The sequence below is a fragment of the Corvus kubaryi genome, unplaced genomic scaffold (assembly GCF_017639235.1).
Source record: "Corvus kubaryi isolate FWS band 111438036 unplaced genomic scaffold, C.kubaryi_AGA036_p1.0 76, whole genome shotgun sequence".
NCBI classification, from domain to species: domain Eukaryota; kingdom Metazoa; phylum Chordata; class Aves; order Passeriformes; family Corvidae; genus Corvus; species Corvus kubaryi.
In genome coordinates this window covers 12,522,011-12,543,754 of record NW_024582063.1, presented here as the reverse complement: position 1 = coordinate 12,543,754, position 21,744 = coordinate 12,522,011, and the positions used below count along the sequence as shown (strand labels likewise).

At 36.8% G+C, this 21,744-nt stretch overlaps 2 protein-coding genes across 8 annotated transcripts in view; one reads left to right on the top strand and one right to left on the bottom strand.

Moving 5' to 3' along the window:
• Positions 1-21,744, top strand: part of THADA (THADA armadillo repeat containing) — a 220,053-nt gene that overhangs the window by 9,088 nt on the left and 189,221 nt on the right. The window lies entirely within an intron of this gene.
• PLEKHH2 (pleckstrin homology, MyTH4 and FERM domain containing H2) overlaps positions 1-21,744 on the bottom strand; it is a 55,044-nt gene that overhangs the window by 6,746 nt on the left and 26,554 nt on the right. For 5 of the 6 annotated variants that reach the window (XM_042051835.1, XM_042051837.1, XM_042051836.1 and 2 more), the window contains 19 exons: positions 20,812-20,887; positions 20,260-20,354; positions 19,465-19,609; positions 17,187-17,323; positions 15,988-16,098; positions 15,647-15,733; positions 14,966-15,124; positions 14,627-14,707; positions 12,281-12,460; positions 11,377-11,485; positions 11,162-11,274; positions 8,877-9,056; positions 7,895-7,992; positions 7,245-7,422; positions 5,427-5,582; positions 3,949-4,046; positions 3,427-3,568; positions 2,549-2,694; positions 851-980 (listed from right to left, as the gene is read on the bottom strand). In XM_042051835.1, the coding sequence (XP_041907769.1) occupies positions 851-980; positions 2,549-2,694; positions 3,427-3,568; positions 3,949-4,046; positions 5,427-5,582; positions 7,245-7,422; positions 7,895-7,992; positions 8,877-9,056; positions 11,162-11,274; positions 11,377-11,485; positions 12,281-12,460; positions 14,627-14,707; positions 14,966-15,124; positions 15,647-15,733; positions 15,988-16,098; positions 17,187-17,323; positions 19,465-19,609; positions 20,260-20,354; positions 20,812-20,887 (2,421 nt within the window). The remainder of the gene's footprint in view (positions 1-850; positions 981-2,548; positions 2,695-3,426; positions 3,569-3,948; positions 4,047-5,426; positions 5,583-7,244; positions 7,423-7,894; positions 7,993-8,876; positions 9,057-11,161; positions 11,275-11,376; positions 11,486-12,280; positions 12,461-14,626; positions 14,708-14,965; positions 15,125-15,646; positions 15,734-15,987; positions 16,099-17,186; positions 17,324-19,464; positions 19,610-20,259; positions 20,355-20,811; positions 20,888-21,744) is intronic. The other variant, XM_042051838.1, reaches the window with a different exon arrangement.

The following is a 21,744-nucleotide window of genomic DNA, read 5'->3' as shown; positions in this document are numbered from 1 at the left end:
AGAAAATATGTGAATAATTATTAATTCTCAGCTATTATAGACCTCTCTCCATCCACAGTTCTCACTTCAGTTCTCTCTCAGTGTAAATTTCAGTAAAGGAATTGAAATACCTGCCCAAAGCCATATAGGTGGCCAGTGGCAGAACGATGAACTAAACCTAATACACTTGAAACCTACCCTGATGCTTAGTCTAATAAAATATATAGTCTCATTAATAAAATCAGTGTGTCTTGAAGTTTGTCTACTAGCTCATATATCTAAATACACAAAGAACAGAGGGCTGACAAGCGATTTTATATATAGATATATATATATATATATATGTATACACACACACTCAGGGATTACCTAATAAAACTGAAGGCATGAGGTGACAGTTCTGCTTAACAGAGCTGTTATTTGAATCAAAGGAATTAAGATACCAGTGGTTAAGAGAAATTGAGAGAGGCCAGCACAGAAGGGAGTGCTCTAAATACCATTAACCACAATTAGTGCTTCTGCAAGGTTCAGCTTCCACAGCCAGTTAATGTTACCTTTTCAATGTTCTAGTAGTTATCAGGTAAAAGAGCCTAAACCTAAAAGGCTATCTCAAACTAAGATATAAGGAAATGGAAATATAGATTAATAATGTAAAACAAGCAGTAAGTATATTGGAAAGTTACTATTATGATACACTTAGTACTATGGCTATTATATTTCACAAGTTTTTGACTTTAAAAAGTTAATAATTCGACAGGAGATTCAATCAGCTCATGTATTACACAGTTATTTTCAACAAAAAAGTAGTACTATTTGCAAATTTCTATTTAAACCCCCCATCCCCCCAGTCAAACTAATTAAAATATCTTACTTTTGCTGCAAACAGTTTAGCCCCAAAGAAAGGCCATTTCCTGGCCACGGTGAGATAAATGCGCACGCAGTCTGCGGCACTGTGCCCACGGAGAGCCATCCATCTCGTCGACAGTCGCTGGCAAAGCTGTCTGTTGAAATGAAGGATGGAATTTACTTATTGAAGGGAATTCCAATGTTTGCCCACAGCAAGTTTAATGAGCTACAGTTTAATGAGAATGCATTTCTTAAAACGATAATTTCAGTTAATACAATGACTAGCATTGATACAGTATTAAATAAATCCAAAATCACATTGAGTATTTTAATGCACATAAAAATGATGAAGTATCTTCTAATTTCCACAACATTATGATTAAATATTGCTGTAGCAGTTACAGCATAAAGGCAGAAAGTCTGGGGCAGCTTTTAACGTGTCTCTACAGAGAATCGATCTACCTTTATCAGTACTCAACAGCTATGTCAGTTGTCATTCCAAAAATCCATGCAGCTTAGCACATATCGTTACCTGTGGCTGGTAGGAGGTTTGGAAGACACGGCTTAGCACTATTCCCTTTTAGTGTGTCTGGGCACTGCTACCCAAAAGACTGCTCCTGATGCTCAATGTGTTCACAATGGGGCTTTTTTTCTCGTTCCTTTTGTGAGTTTGTGGCTCCTTGGTGAGCTGGTTCAATACTAGGGAAAAATTAATCCTCAAAAAAACCCCAGTCCAGAATACCTTTCTAGGACACTGAACTGCAGGGATGACTTACCCAGCAGCCATAAGGTTATTAGATGTAGCCCAAGAAGAGGGAGGGCTAATGTGTATTAAAGGGAGATCCATCACTTGCAGCTTTGGTCTTACTGTTTATGAAGTCAAACTGCACCCTAAGCAAAAAAAATACAGGCAACAGGGCAGGCATAGAGTGATTCTTCCCCTGCCACAGATCTCCAGCTCTGACAGCTGGTAGTGTAGGGACTACTTAAACATTTCAACAGGTGTTTCACTTTTCCTCCATGAGTTAATCTAATCTGAGACCTTCTATGATTTGTTCTTTGAAATTAATTGCATAAGTTTGAATGCCCCATTGTCTTCTGAGTATGTAATAGTGTTACTATGTGTATATAATAATAGCTTTGAATTTTCTCAGCCCTGTACTGAAGGACATTTCTGTGATGTTTGCTGGACTTCAAAACTGCTGTATCATTGACTTTGGATAATTTATTACACTGGTCTGCTCGTTTTCATGTCAGTAGGTGTTGCTTTAAATGCCTAGCAGGTTATTAATTTTAAATTAAGTGGTACCTTATTAGTAAGTCCACTAAGTTACACATTGCAAATTTGATTTGCTGCCAGAGATTGCACACTAGAATAACAAACAGACCATGTCCTCACATCCTGTACTTCAGTAACTCTTTAGTCTGTGCACAGACCTAGTTTAGATTTGCTGAATAAGAAAAATAAGAATTTCAAAATCACTGGGTTTTGTAACACTATGTCGTAACTGCTACAGCTTTTGCTGGAATGGGTCATTAATGATGGTCCTTTGTTTAGATTAGAAACATGCAGAGGAAATGGGTTCTTTGGATTAGTGAGAAAATGAGTTTCAAACACAGGTTTAGGCAAATACAGCACAACAGTATGTTGTTCCCAATGACAATTTAAAACTTGTTTCACTCCTAGATCTTTAGTGAATATGAATCAAAAAGCCCATCTCACCTTAACTGTTCCTCTGAACAACCCTGCTTGTATCTCTTAGGGTAGAATCTCTCCAAGACTTGCTTTAGTGTTTGGTTGGACTTGGATTGGGAAGTGACTTGCCCTGCTGGAGTTGAGAAAGGCCGTTCAAAATCTCCAATTTCTACCTAAGGGGAAGTCCATGAAGAAGGTTTTTGTTACTCCAGAGTAATTTTCTAGCTCGGTATTATGGACTGTCTTTTAATCTGTCTTATCAAGTATAAATGAAACCAAATTTGTCAATTAATGTGCACTTTTCACTGATAAAAAAGTCACACAAGTGATTTTCTCTTTCTTATTTTCAACCATGGAGAAAAGTTAAATATCAAACAGAACTTGTACAAACATAATATTACTTCTGCTCTTAGATTGCTAAATCTCCAACTGACACAATCAGTTTACATTTATTAAATAACAACATCAAATAACGTTCTCAGAACCCTTCATTTGAGCTTTTAATTTTTTAAAAATAAAGCAGATCTTATCAAGACCATGTTTAGTAAAGGAGTCTTAGACTTTCACTGAACAGCTGTTACTGTGGAGAATTAACTTGCAGAAATCATGGAAGGAATAGTGAAAGAAGAAATGGTACATGATTTTATGATCTTTAATGCAAGAGGGCCTGGCTGTGTAAGATGGAAAGCACATTTAGCCATACTGATGCCAGCAGCAGCGTATGCTGTAAAGCATTTCCACTCCAGTCCAGAGCTGCCTTACACAAGGATTCCAGCCCAGTCTGTTTCCTGCACACTGATATGTAAAAGGTGGAGGTCAACTGAGTGTCAAGCAATCCTGGATCAGTTTGTTTAAGATTTTCTCCTGAAAAACTGCTGTGTGAGTCATTCATGCATAAAGATTACCTGAGCTAAAAGGGCTGTCAATTCCATTGCTAATTCTTTGTTTACAGGGAAAAGTCCATTGACTATTTGATCATTTGTCTGATACACTAGCAGCAGCTTCTCTCTGTCTGTCTCCCCATGAACTTGAACTGAAAAATAAAGCCTACAGAAAAGACAGAAAGTTATTAAATAAAGAAGATAGGGAAATGCATTAGCCCTGAGGATTAGCAGTATCTCCTCTGAATGTGACATGTTTATTTCAGTGTCAAAACACATTAGCAGAGCAACACTTGTACTTGAACCAGTGAGTAAATATTTAATGTCAGTCTTCTGACTTCAGTGGGGTTTTTTTGCAGCCCTGCTCACCTCTTAAGAATGGAAAAAAAAAGTAACTATATTAAAAAAAAAATCCTCCGGTTATATGTCCATGTACTATTTTTGTTGCAAGCTTCAAGTCAGCCAGTGTTTCTCAGATGAAGAAGCTGCAGAAACTAAAAAACTAATTGTGGGACAAGGCAGAGATATTATACTTGCTAAACAAACCTGTTTTTGTAAGTAAGGCGGACAGTCCTTGTGCCTTCACATTTCCCAGGGTGTTGTTCTTTGGAGGCTTGCTCCCATTTTGAGATAATGTCACAGATCTAGAAGGAAAGCAATACAAAACTGATTTGGCATGTCTTCCTATGTGAAAACACCTCTGAATAGAGGTCAACTTATTTTGATATCCTCTACCTACCATCTATTAGAAACATAGCTTGAATTTTTAAACTCACTGAAGTATAACTTTACTTGCATTTCTTAGTCAAAGTGTTTAATTATTAACATTTTTGGTTTTTGTTTATCCTGCAACACATGCACTACCTCTGAAAATGAGCTGTAACATGGAAAGGCCAGGTACTTGATTTAGCAGCTGCCAGTGAACGTGTAATAATACAGAGTAAGTTGTTATATAATTAATCAAATGCCTTTGATCTCTGCCTTCTCCTTCTGCTGCATGCCCAAGTTTATCAGGTCCTTTCCAGTAACTGCTATAAAGTTGGCATGAAGTTTGTTATAAAATGCACCAAAAGAGGTTCACAACAAGCTGTGTAGGTGGGCAGATGGGGAGGAGGTGGAACAGAGATCCTACAACCCCAGCTGGGCTTCATGTCACCATTCCTTCATAAAAGAGCTTTCCTGGAAGAAGTAATATGAGTAGTTTCTAAAGCTACAGTTACCTAGAAAACAAGTACATCTTTTATAAATTTTGCTCTCCATATGGTAATTTTTCTGCTTGTGGTGACACTGCTTGTTTATCACTAAGGCCAGGTTGTACTATACCTTGTAACTCAAAAGTGCAGCTGTGAACATTGGTCAAAGGGTGCAAAAAGCTACTTGGTAGAAGTACAAAAAATTAATTATTCATTAGTTGCTAAAAGATTTGAAAAATATCTAATATTTTACTAAAGCACAGATTATATTGCATTTTGTCACTCTTTACTGCAAAGAATTTAATTCTAGCAATAGAGGGAGCTAAAATTCAGAATTCAGAACAAAGGCAAGCCAAAAACTGGAATTTCTTAAACTGAACCCTGAACCCTTAAATCATTCTGTATTTAGAGAGGGAACCTTTTTTTTTTTAATTTCCTAGGATGTCCATGCCAGAATCAATGACTTCTTGGACCTCACATGGCCATCTTCTGGAGCTATATCAAAAATGTTGACTGAAATCTCTAAATCCACGTTTGACTCTAATTGCTTTTTAGTTTCAAAGAACTGTAACAGCTTACTTTTTCTTTTTCAACCCAGCTGTTACTTTTCTGAATAATATGCGTCTCTTGGAGAAAGCTTTTAACTACAGTTCACTGAATGAATTTCAGCAATTGAAAAAGTGATTTTTTAAAAAAAAATCTTTCACATTAAGAAAAAAAGACAGTTTTCAGCCTGAAAAATGTTTTCCTTCACATTGTCTGAAGAGAGCTCTGTTAAGTGAAAATACTTTGGTTTTTAATATGCAGAGCTCATTAAAGACTTCTGTTTACCTTGATGTTTCCTTGAAGACAGTGCTCTATATCCTTGCCAGAGGGATCATCAGAAAACAGTGCAAATCCTGACTGAGCTGGTTTCCTCATCCCTGTATCTTGGTTCAGGGTGTTCAGAAATTCCTCTACTGTGGTAGAAGCATCAAACCCAACAACCTAAAAAAGCAGCCAAAATGTATTTTGCTGTCAACTCATACCCGTTCCTCCCTTAAACTTAAGATTTTGAAATGTAATACCTCTAGAATAATGGTGGGACTATAAGACCCATTCCATCCATTACTGTAATTGGAAATTAAAAATTGCCATAAAGATCCTGGAAAAGATTTCCACATGGGAAGTCAGTTTAGTGGAATCAGTTTCCTTGCACTTGCTACACTTGGAATTCTATTACAGAATTTATAGGACAGATAGCAGTCTAGTATCTGAGCTTTTTGTGACAAATACCACTTGAAAAGTGAAGATTATAATTTCCTGCACCTTCCAATATAGTGGAGAAGCAAATGAGATCAATTAATCATTTTTCATCATGTGCAGCTTCAGAGGGATATCAGATGGCAGATCTACACTGGCAGATCCAAAATATTTTATGAATGTTGCTTTCTCACTGTTACATAGGTCAGTAATTTGTATAATCTTCTAAATTTTACTTCCCCAAGTCTGAACTTCTGTCTGCTGCCACTGGCATTGAAGCATTTTACCATGAGATGGCAAATGGCTTCTTTACAGATACCAGTGTCTGATGTTCACTTAAATCTGTATTGAGGGGTTTTTTTGTGTATTTGACATGTTGAGAATGTTTTGGTAAAAAAAAAGTCTTGAAAATGGATCTTGAACTTCTGTTTGGTACTTTTCAGTGGCTGGCATTGAAATAAAAATCTGATGAATCTAGCTCAGAGATTAATACAAGAGTTTTTAGTACCACTATAATTGCTTATTTGCTGATCCCATTAAAATAATTTATATATTTAATTACAATTTTCTTAGCCCCAGGATAGAACCATAGAATTTTGGGCAGTAAATAACTAATGAGCAGTTACTCATTTTCTTCTCCAAACTTCAATTTTCAAACCCTTTAGGATGATTTAAAAGATGCTGGTTTTTTTTCTGTTTTACTGGGCAAGCAGTAAGCAATTAAGAAACTTAGATGTGAAAAAATGCAGAGTTTTTCTGTGCCCTGAAATGAAAAATTTATTTGATACAGCTTTGATTTCATATAAAAAGTTGCTTTCTGTCTAGGAATACTATGAATTGTTAAAAGTCTTTTCAGCCATCTCTCACAGCTGGAAACACAAACCAGGATGTGAAGCAGCATGCTTGGAAGCCCATGGAATGTTTCCTACAGGCTTTAACTAATGACGTCCCAAAAGAATTAAGAACGGAGTCGTGTTTGTTCTGTAACAAATATGGTTCTCCTTCGGGACTGATAATAGGAGTTACAGCTGTGCTTCCAGACCTTCAGTGAGATATTTAACTTCCAAGATGTCTGATGAAAGGAAGTGGAATTTAATGCTTTTCCTTTTCCTTCAGTCTAATTCATTCATCTGGTGGTTAGGTTAAATAAGAAAGAGAGTTTGGGCATTTTTCACTCTTAAGAGGTTTTACTTTTTTCTTTCTCTTTAAAGATTTTCCCCCAAACCTTTACTCTTAGTTGATCAAATCAGATCACAAGTACTTTGTGCCTGCCATTGCTGGCACTGGCACAGGATGAAACTTGAGCCATGTTTACCTTTACCATTCTCTCTCTGATGTACTGCTTCATGTATGTGCTGACAGCAGGGGATTGTGAGAACTCAGATTTTGTGGCCTGCTTGACATTACCTGATATATACCATTCATGAAGTGAACTGGAATACTGAAGGGCAGTGAATGGTGGTAGGGATTTCTCAGAAGAGTGGAAAGGATTTCCATTCTGGAAGGTCTGGCTTCTCGGTCTCCATTCTGCTGGGTACGTTCTACACAGCGCTGGCAATATATTGCATATTTCCCAAATTCAGTCCTGTGGCAAAAAGAGAAATAAGGCACTTCCTGGGGACTGATTGAAAGGGTAGTAAACTGTGAGTGAATATTTCTAGAGAGGCCAGATGGGAGGAGCACTCAGATTTCACTCTCTGAGATTTCCAACAAATTTTTTTGCACGTGGAATTAGGAAGATAATTAGTCTACTGAGACCAGCAGAACTGTGCCAAAGATGAACATGGCTCAGGGTGTGTTGTGTAACTGCCATATTTTGGTTTTCACAGTTTTGCAACATACACTCACAGTATGCACTGCAAAATATTTTTTTTAACAAAATTACAACTTTCCCAAGTGATGTACAGCAGTAACATGTACTACATTGTAGTAGCAATTCTACTCGAATTAATTAAAAAAATATATGTCAAAAGATCTGATATATTACAGGAAGGATTGAAAACGAAGGTACTTCAGAAAGACCAGCTGACTGGCTGGGTAATAATATTCAGGCACACCTGGAATCTGCATTCTTCTTTAGGTGAAGTTTAAGAAGCCAAAGGAATGGGTGCTGGGGCAGAAAGAGTCCAACGCAGAGGGCCAAGAGCTGCAAGCCCTGAACAAAAGGAATACATTCACTGTTTTAAACATCCTACAACATAAAACTTCTTGCTGTGGCTGCTGGCCAGCAGTGCAGCTTACTGTGCCAAGTTGAGACTGCTGAAATAGGAATGAAACAAACAAAACACAGAGAAAAAGCTGAGTAAGTAAGCACAGCACCTCATGGAAAGGCCCCAATGCTCTCTGTCTATTTACCTGTGTACAGCAAGTTTCTTTTGGGGCTGGAAGTGGGAAAGCAGCTCAGTTTGTATAAAAAGCAGTTAATACAAAGGAAAAAAAAAATAAGGCTGCAAGGCCAAGCACTGTGAAATGAGGAGCCTGTTCAATTTTAATTCATATTTGGATACCAGTGAATAGCTGGCAGTGGACAAAGGGAAGAATTTTAAGTATGTATTTATAATATAGCATGCAGGGTACATGCAGAACAGCATGGCGCACAAGAGGTGACATCTGTCAGAAGTCCTGAGCCTTATCTGAGATTCCATTACATGGCACCACAGTTTTTCTTCACACTCATGCTACTGAGTCATCTGCCATGTGGTTTAGCCCACCAAGCTTCCTGAGGCAGCACCTCTCTTAGGAAAGAAGCAGTAAAAAAGAACTAGGTTTCATACATTCTTACTTGACACTTGATTTGAAGACAGCCCATTTTATGTCCACCCTTTACAAACAGCATGGGCAGAGATATACTCTACCACCAGGTACACATACTTTGTTGGAGGATAGCATCAACTGTTTCAGGAAGACACAGCAGCAGTTAACTGGATCTTAACTAAGCAGATGCTACAGAAGAGAAGAGCCTCTTTACCATCCTAAACATTCTTTGCAGTTCCTTCATTGCTGCTGAAATCGATACCATTAAAATAAATACTGGGTTACCTGTATTGGTCCTGCCTGGTTTTGAGGATGTCGACGTCTGGTCTGTTTAATAAGTTGGCAACAGATCTCATTTTGAAGTTCAGGATGTGTGAGGCAGATCTGCAAAGCACTTTGGGCCAAAGATACATGGTAATCAATGGCAGGAGAGTCAACTGCAGCATTTATAAACAACTGGCAGGTCTAGATATAAAATAATAAGCAAGTGAGTTTATATACAACAAATATTTAAGATGTTCAGTATATCAAAGGTGTACTTTAATTGAAATAACAATTAGTAAGTTTACCAGTTTAGGAAAACCATTTTGCTGGTTCTGCAAAATGGGGTGAAAAGGGGCCAGAATGGATGAAAAGCTATACAGAGAGACGAGATAAAACACCTCCTACAATCCATGCTTTTCACTCTGTACCTAATGGAACTGTAACAGGAGTTGGAACAAATAGGCAGGTTTAAGGACAGGCTGAACACAGCTCACCCCTCTACAGGACTTGGAAAATCAAAGTCTACAGCTCTCAGTGCCAGACAATGTAAAATGCTTCTGTAAGTAGTGAGCACAACACGGCAGCATATACACAGAAAAAAAATCCATAACTCAGAGACATGGATTTACATCTTGGCTTTCCAGGGTATTTTTACTGTGGGTTAAGTATGACCTTTCCTATACCCAGTACTGTCTCAGGAAATCCAGATGTTATGCATTTGTTGTGCTGTGTTAGAAGAAAGCATATGTATCACTTGTTGCATTACCTGTGTACAACAGTTGAATTTTCAAGGAATATAAGCAAAAACACAAGAACTAGATGGAAGCCCAATCTATTTCTAGTCTATTTTTATCAGCAATGGAATAACTGAATCATGACTTGATCTGTTTCTAAATAAATTCCCTACCTGACTTCTAAGCTGATTTATACAAAGTTTCAATAAAGGTCATACAAGTAATCTTTTATTTATTTACTTCAGGCAAGTGTCTGTGATTTGAATTAGGTCTGAAAAGTGATTTCCAAGTAGATGTAAATTTGTTTTTATCAAAGAAGTACATTTCCTTGTAAATTTTCATGCTGCAAGATTGCAGAAAATAAGATGGATGTACTTCTTTGAAGTGCTTCAAACATTCCAGAGAAACAAGCTGGAAAGTTTGCCTCTAAGTGGCCGTGACTGAACATACAGTGCTTGTCTTGAATTCCTCTCTAGATCTGAACCACAACATGAAAATTCTCCAGATAGCTGATGCTTCAGGGAATTTGTTCTTTAGACTTGTGCAAGTTTTGTAGAGAAAGTTAATTTATCCAAGCTCCATGCCTTCCAACCTGTAATTTATTTCATAATGTACAGACAAAGAAACAGCAAAATTTTATTTTTGTCTCTGAAATAGACTTTATAGCCTGGAAGAAGGTTCATGGCATTGCAGCATACTCCCTCTCATAGGCATCAACTACCTATCTGGCCCTCAACTGGGAAAGCTGTGAGGCAGACAGAATTTCTCAAGAAACTAGCTGTGGCTCAGCGGTTATGAACCAGTATGTGTCATAAAGCATATTTACTACACTGGGACATATATATATATATATGTATTTTTAAAGATCTGGGAGAATCTTTAAAAGTGAACTCAAAAAACTCTTGTGAAATACTTTTAGTAATTTTGCTATGGAATATTTTCTCCATTTATATTACTGAATAATTGGTCTTTTAAGAATAGCTACTTCATATGAAAATATTTTCTTTTTATTAAAAAGAGCAGTTTGAAATAATCCATGACTTCCTTAAACTTAAAATTTACTTTCTTTGCCTTCTGATTTTTAAAATATCTCCCAGATGATTTAAATGTATCTACAACAAAACTTTTGCCTACTATTTTTTTCCTGAATGTAATTGAAAAAATAGTATTTCAAATACAGTTTTCTGAATGCAGAGATCTGTCTATGCTGTTAGATTTTTTGGAGCTATGAACTTCAACGTAAAGTTATTATCACTCATGAGGGCCATGGATTTTTCTACTAACTTGCACTTCATCACTAACTTGTCAAATAAGAAGGAACAACAAAAGTTGAAGCCTAAACGGCTCCCTCACATCTCAAGGTCATCTTTACACTGGAAGTGATAGTCTTTGGTGACGTAATATGAGCACATTTTGCTGCTGTCCATTAGTTACCACTACTAAAGATAAATATAAACTTATCTTTTCTTTTTTCTTATCTGTTGAGTATCTCTAGTAAGCCAACTAATAGCCATTCTTTAGCTAAGAGTTACAATAGTCAGTTAATAAAAAAGGCATCTGCTATGGTTTTACCTTAAATAATTTAATTGCTTCAGTTTGCAAGGCTTCTGATGGCAGTGTTGTAAGAGGGGAAGTAATTCCTTCTTTGCTGTGGCAAAGAGTAGGATGTCTCCAAATCTGAGAAGCTAAACAGATAAAATATATACATTTTGCAATTTATTCAGTTCATGAGTACATTTCGTAAATAAGCATCGGAAGATGAGTATGTGAAGTGAGAATAAACTTACTGGCATCACCTTCCACATTTAATAATTTGCCAAGAAGTTGTTCAAACTCAGATCCAACATTTACATTGGTACTTCCAGCTGCAACTGTCAGATGATAAAGCCACGTGTCCTAAAGCAGAAAAACATAGCAGCTCACTCGTTCCATGCTGGAAGGAGCTGCTTCATCAGGATTTTGCTCTCAACTTGAAACCCCACCATGCACTCCTTTTGAAGCCCAAAGGAGTTTGCCTTTGGTTGAATTAACACGTATTCATGGTCTCTAGGTTACAAATATTAAGCAAGAAAGATTGGACAAGGCTCTCTTCAAAAGTTTTTACCCTCAGAAATCATGTCTGATTATCAGGACATTCTTCCTTTCCTCTTCCAAAAGCTTACATAAGTAGTTTTTTATCTCTGCCAGATCCTGCTAACCTGGGGATAAGGCCAGAAAGCAAAATGAGGTCTACAAGATTACTTGAGAACAATGAAGCAACAATAATAAAAATGGTTTTAACCCCACCTCTCATTGCTCCTTTACTACAGTAGGGCATGTCTTTGCAATGTTAATCTTGTCAGTGAAATGGATACCAGTGCCCCGTAACCTCTGAGGAAGGTCAGCTACAGCTCTGTCTACAAGTTAGGGTATGTGAGCAAAATTCTCATTACAGCATATAAGATATTCTGCACCATCTACTTACGTAGGCAAGCCGGCACATTTTTGTCGTTTTTAACAAGGATTACCTATGCTAGCACTGATTTGCAGACAAACTGATTGATGGTAATAAAGCAGGACCTTCTCCTTATTATATCAAAATACAAGCCAGGTGACTTGTAGTCCTCCTTGTCCTCCTGAAGAAATATTTGTATCACAGCACCATACTCATAGATGTGTTACTGAAACTCAGTAACAATATCCATTTATTACCTTCTCATGTTTAGATCCTATAAGAAGGTAAGTGGGTCCTTGGTCTTTGGGGTGGATAACAACAGTGTAATGGGTTGATAATAAACTGCGTCCACTGGCTTCATAATCTTCATCAGAATCACAGGATCTATCAACTTCTTCAACCTTTGCCTCAAAAAGCTTGATTTGACCAAGAGGAAACTAGAAGGAAACATCAAAAGTGGTGAGAGGGGTAATGTTTGTTTCAGTGCACACTGATTTTATACTACATACTATTATATTTATTATTATACACAATTTTTTCTTATTCTGCAAGTAGAAATTAAAGCATGAACTGCCATCCATACCCATTTGTATTTATTCATTTTCAGTCCTGCCAAGGAATGTCAGATAAGCCAGATGTTGCAGAGAGCAAAAGGAGAATGATATGTGCCAAAGTCTGAAAATGAGATTTTCAAATATGCTTTTCCAGGTCTGCTTCTATACATAGCTAATGCAATAAATGTATGTTAGGGTGAGACAAGTCATTCTTCAGAGTTCCCAAACCTGGTTCCAATCAAAAATTTCCTGTGTCAAGCACAGAACTTTAATTATGATCTTGTTATTTTAGAGGACAGTAATGTATTGTTGATGTATTTGATTTGTTCGTACTCTAAACTCAAAAAGTTAATTTTTTGTATGATTGACCTAGGTGGTTTCTTTCTCCAGTCTGAGAGATCACAGAGCTTCAGTGTTGAGATGTTTATGTAGTTAGCACCATTTGTCAGGAAATATTTTATCTAAAAAGCCATTCAGGAGGAAATTTTCACAGAAGTAATTATTTCATAGCCATTATCAACAGGAAGCCACAACAAACATAAATACTGAGATCTCTTCTCAACTGGGTGACAGGACTGACAGAGGCTGACTGGCTACTCTACACAAAGCTCCCTCCTTTCCCACAGCGCCACTGGTAAGGATTAAAGAATGAGGTGGTGATTCATATTTTCTGTAGTGCTTCTGAGGCATTCAACTTTTTGAGTAAGATAAGATTCTGAGAATCAAAAGATGTCGTTTCACATATAAGTAGTCAAATTTGATTTATTCACCCAAGTTTAACTAAAACACAGTTGGCTGACTTTTAAATTTAAATTCCATTTTGAAAGGATGTCAATTAAATGGACTCTATTATTGTATTAACCACTGCAGATTGTGTAATTTATTTCTGCGCAGACACCATCAGCTACAGAAAACATGATTTTAATTAGCGTATTGTTGAACATTACAAATAAAGTAGCTTTGGAAAACTTCTCATACATATTCTGCTTACAAAAGCAAAATTCTCATTCTGTTACAAGTTAGCACATTAGTTTCAATTTTACTTTAAAAGGGCACCTAAACTTCTTCCAAATGTGAGGAAAATATTCACAAGAATCCAGCAAAATTCTTAACTAAAGAGCATGCTAAAATACCAAAATCTTCAGTGGTAAAATTGGGTAAATTCAGATATGTTAAACATAGAGATTTTTCCCCAGGAGAAATTGTACATTAATTTTAATGTCTCTGTAGGATGAGCTAGAGATGAATACTCTACTCAGTTGATTCCCAAACCCTGTTTTATATTGTTTTTAGGAGCAATAAAAATAAAATGTTTTGATGGATGGTTACTGCTATCTTATTCATACAGTTCTAGAAATGGGGTTTAGTTGATGTTTAAAACTGCTATAAAAGGAAAGGACAACAAAGGGAATAACTGGCTCTATACAAAAGCTATGAGTTACTGGCTCCAGTGTGATTATCTTCTTAAAACAGAAGTACAAATATGAGAATTTCTGTTGACTTTTTTTACAATGGATCAGTGGACTGTTCCAAAATCTTATTTCTGACCTGCCTCCATTAAGAAGATGTTCCTCAATGACAAAATACAATGCCTTGGGAGCAAAGGGACAGGTGAAAATCATGTCTAGGAAGTGTCCTAGCTCTTGCAGCACTGTACAGGTACAGTGACATACCAAAGAACAGGATTTGGAAGTCAACTGAGGGAGAGAAAGAACATTTAAATTCTTGAAACTTGGAGTCACTGCCCACTGCAAGAGACATTAGAAAGGGTCTGCTTCCAGAACTACATGACAGCTGAGTCTTTTCTGATGCCTGTCAGAAAGGGACACCTGAACTCTCAGCAAATCTGTGTCTCCCTTCAGCTAGGGATAAGATGCACAGTATGTCCTGTAGAAAGAGACCAATGGGTGTGGTCTGGATTGCTGGCTATTAGATAGAATCTTCCAAGTTGACAATCTGTGTATAATACCAAGGCCAACTGTACCTTAATAGAGCTGTAGGTTACTGTTTAAAGTCTACATGCACTGAAGAAACAAGTAAGGGACCTACCTTGTCTTCTTGATTACGGAAGTAATACAGAATTTTTCCAACTAGGGTACACCAAACCCTTTTGGAATATCCATGTTTCACCTGTAATTACAGAACATTAGGAACAATGACAGCCAGAGAAATACAGACTATTTTCACCATCTCCGAACTTTGGTGATATTGGGAATGCATGCCTCGGTTCAAATTCCTATCCCCATTACTAGACATAAAATTAAAACTGTGTAATTCTATTAAGGGCATAAGAATCTCATCTAAGGGCTCATCTAAAGCACAGTAAGGCCAGTGTTAACCTAAACAGTGTTGGAATAAAGCAGACTGGGGGAAGAAGTGTTTTCCTACCTTTGTAAGTAATCCTTTCATGGCTGGCTTGATTTCGGACTGTACGAAGAGTGGGCTGGCAGCCTGTATTTTAAGAACATTCTGCAGTACTTTGATCCATTCCTCCAAGATGTTGGGGGAATCAGCAGTCAGGTAGTATGTTCGTTTCTCTGTGGTCAGCTGTGTAGTAACAAAGAGTCTTTAGCTTCAAGAACTTGACACATTCGACCTCACAGTGTGGGATTTGTAACATACACCACCCAATGTAGCTTCACAACTTCAGGGAATTTATTTTCTCCAAAGTACCTTTTATTAATGAAACATTCCATGACCAGGCAGAGCAGATAGACCCTTTCTAAGTCTTTATCTGAAAAGTTCCAGGATGGCAAGTTGAGAAAACTCAATTCTCCTTTCAGACAAATGAATTCTGTCAACCCCAGTGGTTGACCCCCAGACTGCTCTCTTTATTTCTATCTCATATGTGACGATCTAACCTTCATGGCAATACAAACAAGACTCCATGTAGGCCTTTTTATATTTTTTGTCACTGAAACAATTCTTTGGTTTCAAATGAAAGGCACTGATTATTTCATTCCAAGTCCACACTTGGACTTCCAGTGCAACAGGGACTGGAACAAAGGGTTGGCTTTGGGGATGGAGGGAATGCTGAAACTTTCAGCAATAGAAGAGAAAAGCAGGCACCTGAATTGTTTGTTTTCCATCACCTCTTTCAATGTGGCTGGATGCATTTAGCTCAATTTGATCTTGAGGCTTTCGAATGACATCACTCTGTAGGGAAAGAACGGGAGAAGAATATTTTAAATCTACCAACAAATAGCAATAAATTATTATAGGACTAATTTAAACATTAATCTTGATACTTTCTAGTTAGACATTGTGTACCTTGTAAACCTCTTGAGGAAGTGAGTACTGAATCACTCTAACAGCTCAGAAACCAGCAGTGCATTTTTTTTCCTTCTAGCAGCCTTAGATTCTCAGTAAACAATCGAATATAAAACAGCAGGTAAGTTACATGTACTTACTGGAGATTTGTAGTACAGCAATTCACCTCCTTTAAGCACAAACCACCGTCGTTTCCAGGTCTTTACTTTACCACCCATTTTTAACAGATATCCAGATTTTTCCAAAGGTTCCTGGTTGTTTAGAAGTTAGATAAAAAGTGGTTAGATACACATATATACATAGATACATAGATACACATACCTCTGCCCCTCAGAAATATATATAAATGCACACAGAGAGGGATATTAATGACTTAAAAGCATGCTAAATAATAATTACAGTATTTGATGAGACTTTTAATCCAAGGACAAAGATTTACAAGCATCAATTAAGACAAATGTCATGCACATGGGATTACTAATGAATATCCCTACTTACTGTTATAGTACATGAAGGAGAGTAAGTGCCCCGAACTATACAAAAGAATGAAGAATATGATGATTTCTGATTTTACTTTCTAGTTGTTTAATTAAACAAGGAACAGAATGAAGAATAAATACATATTTTTTCCCAACTCCAGATCCTAACCTGGAGACCAGATATAAAGCACTAATTCTGGGCTCCTCACAGACAAACTTCTAGTGTGTACATCTGCGGAATAGAGTTCACAGCTTTGCTCTGTGAAGATAGCTTAAAATAATCTTCATCAGCAGGTAGTCAATCCACTTGTATGTTATGACACTAACTACTAACACAAGCCATTAAAAAGCTCCTGGAGACTGACCAATACCTTGTAATGGTTTGGTTTCTTTGACCTGTCTTCACATGTTACTCTATATTTCTTTGATGTTTTCCCTGTATGAAGAAAGTGTAGAAACTTATTACTGCACATAGATTTCTACTGATGACTTCAGCTCCTTCTTGGAATGCCCTTCTATGTATCCAAATATTCAAATAATAATTTTAAACTGATTTTAGTATTTCATGTGCAATCTGATACCAGAGCTGGTTCCAAGAAAGGAAGTCTCAAGGACTTTGAATTGTATTCTGGAGTGGTCAACCTATTTTTCTTTCATTATATAGAAAGCTTAGAATTATCTTCCACTTTCCTTCACTAATTATAATCTTACATGGCTAATGTTGGTATATTTTGCTGTTTGTACTCATAAGGCAGTCTGCGAGTCAGCAAGACTGAATGAAAAGATTTGGTAGCAGTCTTTGAACATAAATATACACACAGCACCTCAGGTGCACTTCTTCACAGAACTTCAGTACTCACATTTTTTCCATTATCACTAGATGAGGATGAGGTTTTAGGAACTTTCTGCTCTGGCTCTGAATAGTCTGTATCTACTGAATATGCATCTGGGGGAAGAGCATAGTCACTTTCAGAGGTCACAGAAGACAGAGAAGCACCTGTGGTAAAAGAAAGAGAGTTCTTTACATATGTATTTTTGTTATATTAGAAACAACTGAGATCAGAATAGCCATGCAGTAAGAACATCTGAATAGAATCTCCAGGCAGACATTCCATCAGGAACCAAGGATTTTTTTAAAAATCAGCTCACTGAACTACTAGCACAGTGCAAGTTCTCATTTTATTCATAATTACACAGTTAAAGTCCCTTGTAAACGGAACAACAAAAACATGTCTTATGTATATTATCACCTTCTGTTACATTACCACAGCTTTTTTAAGGAGGGAGTTAGTGCCATGAATCATACTCATTGTCTAGAAAAAGCCCCCAGGATCTTTAATTAAACTAAGCAACCTTCCCCCTGCACTTTCTCTCACTCACTGTAGCATCTGGATTTCTCATGCAACTGCTTGCATACTAAGAAGTCATACTCAGCATCTGCTTTGTGTTGAAACTGTAGGTGACTGTGTTTTGCAATTAGTATGAATTTGTATACTGAGGTTTTCTAGAAGTTTGAATTTCATATTTCAGGGGGTTTTAGGAGTTTATTAGCTTTAATCCTGAAAAAAAATGCACCCTGCTTTCAATTCTAGTCAATCAGTAATAAAATCTCAAACTCCTCCCTCTTTCATTATAGAAATATTTTCATGCACGTAAATGTGTCCTTTTGTAAGGACTAGTGTTCAACTCTGCAAGGTTATACTCTCCAAAACTGAAATGAAAAGGCCTTTTTTCCTTTGTTTCAATAATTTCCCAACTCATTTGCCAATTTTATTCTTAAAAAAGGCTTTTCTCATTTATTGCTTTGGTAAGCCACCAAGGCTTTCAGAGTGAGTTCTTCTCTTCTCGTGGTGGGTCTTTAATAACAAATTTGCAGCGAGCTAATCATGCTTCTGGTGAAATGTGTGACTGCCTAGATTTTTAAACAATGTGATCTCAACAAAGACATGTACATATATGTTTTGTGGTTAAGAAAGGTTTCCACACACAAAACAGTGCAAGGACTATTTTATGGGAAGAAAGCACAAGCAAAAGGAATGGTTCCATTTTACAGACGCAGATAGAAATTGCAGGTGAAACCAGCTTTTAAATTACCCAGTTTAGCTTTCCTGTTGTGTAAGCACATAACATGAGATGTGTCTGAAGCCGTGGCACTGGTTTTTGCTCAGCAGGATGGAGCTGCTGGGAAGCAGGATCTATGGGGCCCTTTTCACACTAATGTGGCAAAACTACATCACTGGAAACTCCAGCTGTGGCTGCCACTGGAAAATGCCAAGTGGGACCAGTGGCTCTGTCAGCTTGCTCCAGAGTCACTGAGCAGAGCTCCTGCTAACTGGGATTTTCACATGTATAATAGAGACAATAATGTTATTTTGCATTTCTAAAGCAAAATATAGTGAAGGATCTTAACACTTGGCCTCACTGGGATCTTGGTCTCTCTTGGTTTACCCAGTGAAGCAATACTTGCAGTTATGTAACACTGATAATGTCACCTAATGAGGAAACACTGTATCTCTCAATACTATGAAACACATTATTTCCATTTTGCAGATGGAAAACACACAATCACCTAGAACTGTGAGATTTTTCTTCCACAAAACACAGGACATTACTGGATGCAAGTGTTTTAACTAAATCTTTGCACAGGACCTTGAGACAATCACCGTAAAAATGAAAGAAGTCTTTTATTGCATAAGGTGACAGAACCAAATAATTTATTGAGGGAACATTTCCACTTGCTTTCTGATCACATGAAATTGTTTTACAAACTTCAATATATGTGTGGGGTTTTTCTGATGGCAGTTTTTTTTCTACTGTTAAAAGTCACAGGAAGTCCTTGGCATGACAGAGTATAGATAGAATGGTGCTTCTTGCTTTAAATGTACAACTCACTTTCCCCCCATGACAACAGCCAGCTACAAGGTTAATGCCTTAAAAAGATATCTATAATAACAGCAATAAAAAGAAAGCCATCTATAACAGCCCTTTCTCCTGCTTGAGTAACAGATCTAGGTTTTGAGAGCCTAGATTTTAGATGGCCACACTGTTTAAGAAGAAATCAATTCCTAAGAAGATCATGTAAACTGCCTAGTTTACCAAACATCCCAGAAGTTACTTGTTCTTACGGTTTTTGCCTACCTCGTTTCATAGCCCGAGGACTCCCGGGACCACTTCTGCTTCGAGAATCAGACTCGGAAGTCCTTGAGCTGGAGCGAGAGCTGTCTTCTTCCTCAGATCCTGATGACTCATCTAGAAATGGGCTGTTGCTTATTTGAGTTGCCTTCTGCAGAAATGAACACAACATTCTTTGGTACCTTGCATAAAGGGTATCAGTCATTTCCTTCATACTGTGGCAGGGCTCTGCTGGCTTCATAATACTCAAAGCTGCTCTTGCCTGGGTTGTGAGTTTTGGCACACAAATGTTAACATAAAACCGAATTCCCTCTGCCTTCTGTATACTCAACCACACCCATACTTTAAAACAGAAACCTGAGGTAGCTCAAGGCATGGGTCTTTCCAAATCACAAAAGGCTGCCAGAAAACAAACAATGCTGTAATTACTGAGTGCTGGCTGTGTGACTAGAAACAGCTCTGGCACTAACACAAAGACATTTCTACACAGACACACACTTTTAATTATGACATTGAACACCATGTGGTTCTGTTAGTAATTAACAAGCCTTTGGAAAAAATCACCAAGGAACCTAAGAAGAATTGACCTAGGCTAGTAGCATTTTTCAAGCAGTATTTTTTTATTCCCTAGCTATTTGATATATCTGTTACTTCTGGGGGTCTGTGATCTCTATACATCAACTTACAACATATTTGGCATGGTAGTATCAAATGTGAAACAGCAAGTTCCTGGATGTGAAGCCTAATGATATTTAAAAATTTTCTTTAAACAGTAGAACAGTAAAACAGTAAAACAGTTACCCCTTTCAAAGTGGTGTAGACAGGAGTGGTCATGTTCTTATATATCAGAGATGTATATAATCCAGATATGGAGCATGAAGTTAGTGAAACAGCACCTAAAAAAGCAACATATTTTATAAATTACCTTCCTAATTCACCCCTCAATTAACAAATTCAAATTTAATATTTTTTTGTGTTGTATAACTGCTATAAAAAGCAAACTAACTCCTGAACAGTTTTGGATGTGAGATTTATAGCTTTTTGAAATTTACAATGCTTTTAAAAAGCATAAATAAAATTGCAGTCATTAACTTGCTAACCCTTTTAAAATGGGTACCTGGTATAGAATCTTCAAAGTAGTGAATTACAAAGTAAACTGGAGTGAACAAATTACAAATTCAGCAGAAAGTCAAGATGTAAGGTATTAGAAGACAATGGAAAGATAACCAGTGATCTAGGATTTAAATAGCTGATAACTAAATGTTTATAAAAATATTTTCAAGGTCCTTGCTCACAAATCACCATAGGAAGAGAACTTTCATTGATGGGACAATGAACAACTAAACCACTTACTTTTATTAAGAGATTCCATGGTGAAAGCTTCAGACATCCTTAAACCAGATTTGGCTACAGCATAAATTCTGCTTTCCTATACAAGCAGAATGGATTTGATGGTAGATAATTAAAACACAACAATTACTTTTGTTCTGTTTAGCTTCCTAGTCTTTGTGTTAGTGCAACTATGTGATAAAATGGTTCATAAAATGACATTATCAATAGCAACGGAAAAATGCATCCTTCTTTTCTATGCCATACACATCATAGCCATAGTCTTTTCCAACATTTTTCATACAATGCATGCCCTGTAAGTAACTTATTCTTAAAAATACTATTATCAGGTGCCAAAAAAGCTATAGCAAGAATGTTTTTTAATGGAAGATTGTGTGTAAAGAACGGAGAAATGCCATTGGAAGACAACTTTTCAACCATTTTGTGTTAAAAGGCTACAATAAGAAAATGTATAATGCGAAAAGTTCACTAAAATACATACACAGAGAAGCTGTTACATCAATGTATTATTCATCTCTGAAAAATAATAAATAGAGATTTAATAAATTAATTAATAAATCTCTGATACAGAAACCACAGAATCAGTGAATCTTGCCTCAGTTAATTTTGGATTTTGTGTAAGACATATTAATATCTATTTTAACATCCTAATATTTTAACATATTAGCTTTAAAATTTTACTTGGAAATGCGATCAATTACTTGTGTAATTTGTAGTTGTCTGCTCTCAACTTAATTGTCTAGATTGTGAGTGGTACAGTGCTTACAGCAAGGGCATTGACACCAGCATTCTTGGGCTGTGTTAGTGTTCAGCTAAATAAATACATGCAGTCACAAGCACTACATCCTTGGATACACTCAAAAGGATATACATAACTTAGATGAGACATGAAAAAAAGCTGGGTTTATCTATGAAATAGAGACCATGTTTTTCAAT